This window comes from Panthera uncia, assembly GCF_023721935.1.
Source record: "Panthera uncia isolate 11264 chromosome D3 unlocalized genomic scaffold, Puncia_PCG_1.0 HiC_scaffold_8, whole genome shotgun sequence".
In the NCBI taxonomy this organism is placed as follows: domain Eukaryota; kingdom Metazoa; phylum Chordata; class Mammalia; order Carnivora; family Felidae; genus Panthera; species Panthera uncia.
Window position 1 is genome coordinate 65,223,148 of NW_026057586.1, and position 8,478 is coordinate 65,231,625.

An 8,478-nucleotide genomic window follows, 5' to 3' on the forward strand; every position below is an offset into this window, starting at 1 on the left:
GTGTGTGTGTGTGTGTGTGTGTGTGTGTGGGTCTGTGAGTGTTTGTGGGGAGAAGGGTGGCAAGTACATGGTGGACGTGGTGGCTGGAACAGGATAGTGAGGTGGGGGCAACAGTGAGAGGTGGGGCCAGGGAGGAAACAAAGAGGAGTCTGCTGAGGGGTAAATGCAAAGGAGGGGCCAGGCTGGGACAAACAGGCACCTGGAAGGAGCCCACTGGGGTCCTCCTGGTTCAGGGTCATAGGAACCTCGCCTAGGAAGGCAGTGGAAATAGGAAGTTATGCTTGGATGAGTCTTCTGGAGGTAGGTCAGTGGGAGGAAGGGCAGGAATTTGGGCAGGGTGGACCCTGAGCCTCTCTCCGGAAGCCCTGGAAAGTTTAAGGATTCCCTGTCCCCCCTAGCCAGGAGGCAGGCTCCCTGCCCTCTCTCTTCCCCTTCCTGCCTCTCCACACCCTTACTCAGATCATCTTGTCCACGCCCATTTGTGCCCAGAGTTCTGGTGCTTTCAGAACCTCAGTTACCCGGGCTGTGTAACAGAAACAACGCAAGTTGCCCTTCTGTCTGCTGAAATTCCACAAGGAAAATGCTTGAAACCTGTAGCCCTTTTCTAAAGCCATTGCTAGAGTCAAGGGAGAGGTCAGTTCTCTTCGTCTTTGTATCCTCTGCACCTGGCCCTGTGTTGGGCACATGGCAGGCACTCAGTAAATGTGTCGGGTGTGTGGATAGATGGATGGCATGAAGCGTCTTGCTCTTCTTGTATCCCATATACCTGGCTTGGTACCCAGCACAGAGTAGGTGCTTCCCAAATTGAAAGGATAAGGGAATGAGTGAATGAAGAAGAAGGGAAGGAAGGTAATAAGAAAGAAACCGTCTTCTCACTTCAGCTGTCTCCAGGGTTTAGTACACTGCTTGGCAGAGGAGAAGCTCAGCAAGTATTTGAATGTGTATAGGAAGGGAGGGAGGAAAGAAGGAAGGAAGGTAGGCAGGCAGGAGGAAGGGAAGGAAGGAGAGAAGGGAGGGAGGGAGGGAGGAAGATAAGAAGGAAGGAAGGGGGAGGGAGGAAGAGGGAAGGAAGGAAGGGAGGGGAGGAAGGTAAGAAAGAAGGAGGGAGGGAGGGAGAAGAGGAAGAGAACATTGAAAGAAGTAGCTTTGCACGTTTGTGTATCCCCAGGGCCTAGCCAGGGCCCTGCACATAGTAGGTGTCCGGTCAATGTCTGTTGGACGTCCGTGAATGATGAATGGGTGTCTCCAGTGCTCAAGGTCCCAGGTCAGAGCTGGCAGTCTCTTCTGGGTTGGGCCGGCTCTCCCCAGGGGTGACCTTGCATCTGCCCTGGCAGGTGGATGAGCAGATTCACGCGTGCTACGCACAGACCATGGCTGAATGGCTGGGCTGCGAGGCCATCGTGCGGCAGAGGGAGCGGGAATCCCACGCGGCTGCCTTGGCTAAATGCTCATCAGGGGCCAGCCTGGACAGCCACCTGCACCGGATGATGCACCGGGACTCCACCATCAGCAATGAGGTGACAGGCGGGACCTATCTGGGAGCACGGGGGGGGGGGGGGGGGAAAAAAGGCCAGGATCTGCTCCATTTAGCTGTTGTAGGAATGGTGAAGGCTGGGTATCTGGAGCTTTGGACTGAGTCTCACCCCTAGCGCTTGGGTGGAAGGTTACTGTGGAGTTTGAGAGACCTGCATTTGAGTCTAGCCTCACCATTTCCTAGCTCTGGGGCCTCAGGTAAGCACCCTTATTTCTGGGCCTCAGTTTCTTCATCTATAAAAAGGGCGCGACCATTTGGATAGGGGAGGTTTGTGTGCAGCTCAAATGAGGTAGTGCATATGAAGCGCCTAGCACAGTGCTAGGCTCCCGTTTTTTCAGCCAGTGCTCACTGAGTACCTACTACGTGCCAACAACAGTCAGGAATGTCCTGGAATGCCAGGAGCACTCCAGCGACCAGGTCAGACATACCTGCCCTCTCAGAACCTCCAGTTTAGCAGCCCAAAGGAGCAGCCGAGAAGAAAATTAATTCTCTTCCCCAGTGCTTGTATACTCATCCATTGCCAACAATAATACTGCCTAGGATAGCAAGCAACCACCAAAAGTCGGTGACTCCTAACATTAACGCCCTTCGTGTGTACTCCTGAGTCTGGCTCAGCTGAGCAGTTCTGCCCTGAGCGGGGCTGGCTGGGCTCACTCTTCAGCCTGCTGTCCGTGCCTGGTCTGCTAAAAGCCTCGTTCATCTTTGCTGGGTTCTCTCACGTGTCTGAGGCGACCGGGCTCTGCTCCACACGTCCCATCCTCCAGGAGGCTGACCTGTGCACGTTCACATAGTGAACGTAGATCATAAAGAGATGAAGCGGAAATACACAGTACTTGTTAAACCTCTGCTCTGGTGAGGTTGCTAACTAACATCCCAGTGGCCGAAGCAGGGCCCATGGCCAAGCCTAGCATCCGAGTAGATGGGAACTAGAAGCTATAGGACAAAAGCATGTATACAGAGAGGGGAATAAAAAAACAAACAAAAAAACCAAAAAAATCAGGCCATTAGTACCACGAGCTCTGAGTTGATCTTAAATATTTGTCCAGAGGTCTAGAGAACAGGGCAGTTAAAGGTGGGTTTTTCTGATTGCAAGAGTAGGGGGGAGGGGGGTCCAGTGGCTGCTGTGGCCCCTGAGGAGATGCCAGGGAGCAGAGGGCGCCCCCCTCCCTATTCTTGTGGTACAGATAGGAAGCTGAGGCCCTGACAGGGGACTTGCCCAAGTCAGGAACAGAGATGAGGCCACACTTACAGAATCCCTGCCTGAGCTGAGTGTAGGGCCCCAGAGCCGGGATGCAGCCTCACGCACACTTTCAATCTCTCTGTCTCTGTCTCTCTTGGCCCCTTTTTCTGTCAGTCCTCCCAGAGCTGCAGTTCAGGCCGCCAGCACGTCCGCCTGCAGAGCGACTCCAGCAGCAGCACACAGGTGACCCTCGGGGAGGTGCCCCCCCCCCTTCCCCCCCCTTCAACTTGGAGTAAAGGGATCGGATGTCCATCATCTACAGGTCACTTGTTTTATGCTAGCATTAAAAATGGAGTTTTGGGGGCTCAGTCGGTTGATCGTCCGACTTCGGCCTCAGGTCACGATCTCGCGGTCTGTGAGTTTGAGCCTCGCGTCACGCTCTGTGCTGACAGCTCAGAGCCTGGAGCCTGCTTCAGATTCTGCGTCTCCCTCTGTCTGTCCCTCCCCTCCTTGCACTCTCTCTCTCTCTCTCTCTCTCTCAAAAATAAACAAACATTAAAAAAATAAAAATTTTTAAATTAAAAAAAAGGAGTTTTTAGTTACACAGGTAATATGTGAATCTCTTCCTCCTGTAAAAAATTAAAATATTGCAGAGAGAGCTAAATTTGGCTTTGACCCTTCCTAACCCCCACTTGCCCTCCCTAGAAATGTCATCATTTTGCTGTGTATCCTTCCAGACCGTCTGTTTGCCTTTACATACACACAAGTATGTACACAGTATGAAGACAATACATTGCACTGTTTGGTAATTTTTGGAAGTTCCTACATAAATTCTATTATACATGTTGTTGCACAGCTTTCCATTTTATTCCATGAAATGTTAACTCATCCCACTCAATATTAAATAAAAAGCAAAGCACAAAAAAACATGCACACTGCGACACCTTTGGCATTAAAACAGGAAATGTTAATATATCTGTTTTCAAAAACAACGGATAAAAAAGCCAGAAATGAAACAGAATTATTACCTACAGGAGGCAGGGGAGGACACAGGGAAAGAAGCCACATTTCCCTGAATATCCCTTGTTTCCTAGTTCCGACTTTGGAGTTAGGCAAATTTTGTATTGACATAATTTAAAACAATTGAACCAAGAAAAAAATTTTTAAACCAGAAACACATGAAATTAACAGATCATATTGGTGACATAAACACAGAGAAGAAATGTTTCATGTGACCTTGGAACATGGTCTTATACTATCTATCCTTGATGGGATATGGCCTGAGGACGTAAAGAACCACAAATAAACCCTTGCCCTTGTCCCAGAGACTTTTCCATAGTGTCTCATCTACATCTAACTACTTTGGAAAATTGATCTGTAATAATCAACCACATGGATATAATATGCTGTTTTTAGCCTGTTTCCTATGTTGTAAATTCATTTCTTACTTTAAAAAGTTATATGCAAAAAATTTTTTGTGATGAAAGGTACACTTCCTGCTACTTCGGTTCCCTAATACTCCTCAATTTCAGTGCTTTCTTCTTTCTGGATTATTCTAGGCATTTCCATGCAGTGGGTCACTCTTTTATTTCCCACGGTGGGAGCATACATTACACCTGGTCCATCCCACTCCTTTCCCCGACTGTATAGTATTCCACGTGCATGTTCCATATTTGAACCGGCCCCCTGCTGATGGATGTTTAGATTGGTGCTGGAAGCAGTGGGCATCCTAATCTCTCCGTGTGTGCATACCTCATCTTCAGGTGTTTGAGTCTGTGGACGAAGTGGAGCAGGTGGAGGCAGAAGGCAGGTTGGAGGAGAGACAGCCCAAGATCCCCAACGGGAACCTGGTGAATGGCACCTGTTCCCCGGACTCCGGCCATCCGTCATCCCACAACTTCTCCTCGGGCCTCTCGGAGCCCTCGGAACCCAGCCTGAGCACGGAGGACAGTGTCATGGACGCCCAGCGGAATGCCCCTCTGGTGCTTCGACCTGGGGACAGCAGCGTGGATGACGGGCAGAGCAGTGAGGCCACCACCTCCCGGGATGAGGCCCCCCGCGAGGACCTGGCCGTGCAGGACAGCCTGGAGAGCGACCTCCTCGCCAACGAGAGCATGGACGAGTTCATGTCCCTCACTGGCAGCATGGATGTGGCCCTGCCCGGAAAGGAGGGGGCCGCGATGGAGGGCTGGGGAGACAGTGAGGTGGGGAAGCACAGCCGTGTGGACAGTGAGGACAACCTCTCAGAGGAGCCCGAGATGGAAAGTCTCTTCCCCGCCCTGGCCTCTCTGGCCGTGGCCACTTCTGCCAACAACGAGGCGTCCCCCGTGTCTTCCAGTGGCGTCACTTACTCTGTAAGTCACCAGGATTCTCCTGCACTTAATTTTTGTACCTAACAGCCGTGGGACGGTGGGTGTGTCCCACGAGCCTCAGTTTCCCAGAATGACCTCTGATCTGTTACATTTTCCCCATCACAGAGGCTGCACTGGAGGAGCCCTTCTGGGCAGACAGTATAGTATTTAAAGAACACAGGCTTTGCAGTCAAATCGTCCCGGGTTCAGTCCCAGCTGAGGCACCTCACTTTTTCTTTCTGAGTCTCAGTCTTCTATCAGTCGAGTACCTTCCTGCCTGAGCTGTTCTCAGAAGTAGGGAGTCCAGTCCTCTGTGCCTGATGTGCAGTGAGCTTTCCATCAATAGCAGCCTCGATGATGAGCATCTTGGGGTACACTCAGGTCCAACATCTTTTAAGTACTCCAGTTTACTTTGTTGCCAAAAAGTCCAAGCCAAAGGATGTCAACTGAATGGGAGGTTTTTTGAGCCAGGCACTGTGTATATCCATTTTCCTTTGAAGAGCGTGTTATTTCTATGTAAGATATACATGCCCATAGTGTAAAGAGTGAAACAGACCAGGCTGAATACAAAACCCAGAAGTGCCCCCCATCTGCCCCCATGTAGCCCTCCCCAGAGGCAATAGCAGTTACTTGTTCTGCCCAAATTACCTGGTGTTTACCCCCGTGTCTCTAAATAACATACTTGTATTGCTACTTCCTGATCTTCTTCCTTTTTCTTTAGTTCCAGACATGAACGTTTCACCCCCACAGCCTCCCCAACACAAGGGACCCCTTCCCAGCCCCATCCATCCGCTAGGGTTACAATAATTTTAGTTCAATGACTATCTGTTGTTCACGCTAGTGTAACGAAACAATGTATATACACCATGCAGTAAACTATTTATTTTTTCTTTCCTGCCAGAAAATTTTGTTTTCCCTGGATGTGTTTTCATTTCCTCATCTCTGTTTTCTTGTCCTGCGTTTGCTACATATGAATCATTAATTCGCTCCCCCCAGCCCCCCAAACTCTGCCAGTTTTCTAAATTTCTTCTAGAACATTCAGAAACCTCAAGGTTTTCTGTTCATTTTGTATGCCTCAAGAATGCTCTCTGAGAGCCTCAGACCTTCCCCAGTCTTCTGCTCCTGGTAAATAGCTGTCGTCTTAGATTTTTTTTTTTCTCCACCTTCATCTAGAAGTTACTTCTGCTCTTAGGTTATCCACCTGCATAAGATATAAACCTGGTGTGAGGCTGTTAATTATCCAGGGAGGTATATTTTATACTTCATTTGACACCTATGTTCAAGACAGGTAGTTGTCTTTAAGGCCCTAGATGTAAGTAGCTTTTTCTACCATTCCCTTACTGGGGATGGGGCTCTTGGGGATCCTGCCTTAATGCGTGAAAATCTCTTATTAGATTCCTTACCTTCAGGGAGAAGGATCCCCAGACCATTAAATCCAAGCTTCAGTTTTCCCAGTCTGGAAGCTTTCCTCAAGGCAAAAGCCAGATTTGGTATTTCTTGCCTTTGTGGTGAATTTGTGGCCTTTAACCGTTCCTCATTTTTCTTGCCATATCACTGAACCTTTTCCTCAGATGGGGATCAAGGCAGCAAGCCCGGCATGTGCCAGAACTGGACTCCTGTCCGCTTTCTCTGTCTTCCTGTCCAGTGTCCCGCGGGGGCAGTGGGTGCATCTCCAGCTAGTTCCAACCCTCGTGCACAGTGAGGAGAATTAGTCTTTGCAGCTTAGAGCATTGTGTTGTTTCATAAAAGGGAAAGAAAGAAAAAGGGACTGTCATCGTACAAAGTGAAAAGAGGCTTTCTCGGAAAACCACAAAAATGAAATCAAACGCCCACCTGGTCCGGGGAGAGGATGTTCTTTTCAGTGGCAGCAGGAGGCGGGTAGGAGGCGGGAGACCGTCTGGAGCACGACCTCTCTGTGAGGAGCTGGCGTGTAATTGTTCTCTCCGTCCCCTCCTGGGGGCCTGCAGCCGGAGCTCCTGGACCTGTACACCGTCAACCTGCACCGCATCGAGAAGGACGTGCAGCGCTGTGACCGCAGCTACTGGTACTTCACGCCCCCCAACCTGGAAAAGCTGCGGAACGTCATGTGCAGGTGGCTGGGGGGCAGGGAGGGGCGGTGAGGTGGGGGGTGGGCTGCAGGGGAGCGGGAGGGGGTGGCAGAGGCGGGGGCTGCAGAGAGCCCAGCCAGACCGCAGCCTCTGCCATTGGCACCTTGCCCACCTGACGATGAGGTGACCATCACAGTAATGATAATAATAGAGAGCATCCGTTAAGCACTTACTGTATACCAGGCACCACCCCGAGCCCTTTACTAACGTCATTTCACTTAGTCCTCACAACAAGCCTATGGGGTAAATATTATCCCATTTAACAGGTGAGGAAGTGGAGGCCGAGGGGTACCATACTGCTCGGAGTCGCCCAGCTGGGCACTGGCTGGACGGGAACCCTTGCCCACATCTCTCGGGCTCTAAAAACATCTGTGCTTTTTTTTCTTTTTCTTTCAGCCAAGATCTGGAGCTTCTTATTCTCATTACATACTAAATATTTTATTTCTTAAAATATGAAAGTAACTCTAAAATACCTAGATCAACCAAGGAAACCAGAAGTTCATAAGGTATAAAGAGAGACTGCTTTCCCTGTCCAGTTATCAATGTCCCTCGCCTAAAAGAAACTACTGCTAAGGATTTAGTGACTGTCTTCCCGAGCCGCATATAGATGTAAAATAACATCATAGGTAGTGTATTATATAACATGAGTGCATACGTGTTTTAATGTCTTAATTTTACCTATGTAGGATTAATATTATATTTTTCTACCACTTGCTTCTTACACTTAATACATCCTGGGGGGCTCAGTCGGTTGAGCATCCGACTGTGCTTTCAGCTCAGGTCATGGTCCCAGGGTTGCGGGATCGAGCCCCACATCAAGCTCTGCACTAAACATGGAGCCTGCTTAAGATTCTCTCTCTCTCTCTCTCTCTCTCTCTCTCTCTCTCTCTCTCAAGTAAAATGAAAAAAAATGCATCCTGGGTGTCTTTCCATACTACTCTAACTCAGGGGTTCAGAAACTACTAGGACGGGGGCACCTCGGGGGCTCAGTCGGTTAAGTGTCCAACTTTGGCTCAGGTCATGATCTCACATTTTGTGGGTTTGAGCCCCATGTCAGGCTCTGTGCTGTCAGCACAGAGCCTACTTCAGATCCTCTGTTCCCCTCTCTCTCTGCCCCTCCCCTCTGGCCTCTGGCTCTCGCTCGCTCTTCTCTCTCTCTCTCTCTCTCTCTCTCTATCAAAAATAAATAAACATTAAAAAAAAAAAAGACCTGGGGCGCCTGGGTGGCTCAGTCGGTTAAGCGGCCGACTTCAGCTCAGGTCACGATCTCGCGGTCTGTGAGTTCGAGCCCCGCGTCAGGCTCTG

At 49.8% G+C, this 8,478-nt stretch overlaps 1 protein-coding gene across 1 annotated transcript in view; it reads left to right on the forward strand.

Moving 5' to 3' along the window:
* Positions 1-965: 965 nt before the first annotated feature.
* The window catches only part of SGSM1 (small G protein signaling modulator 1), a 24,560-nt gene continuing 17,047 nt past the window's right edge, over positions 966-8,478 (forward strand). The window contains exons 1-4 of the mRNA XM_049620625.1: positions 966-1,517; positions 2,889-2,957; positions 4,478-5,068; positions 7,033-7,157. Coding sequence (XP_049476582.1) covers positions 1,236-1,517; positions 2,889-2,957; positions 4,478-5,068; positions 7,033-7,157 — 1,067 coding nt within the window. The 5' untranslated portion in view covers positions 966-1,235. The remainder of the gene's footprint in view (positions 1,518-2,888; positions 2,958-4,477; positions 5,069-7,032; positions 7,158-8,478) is intronic.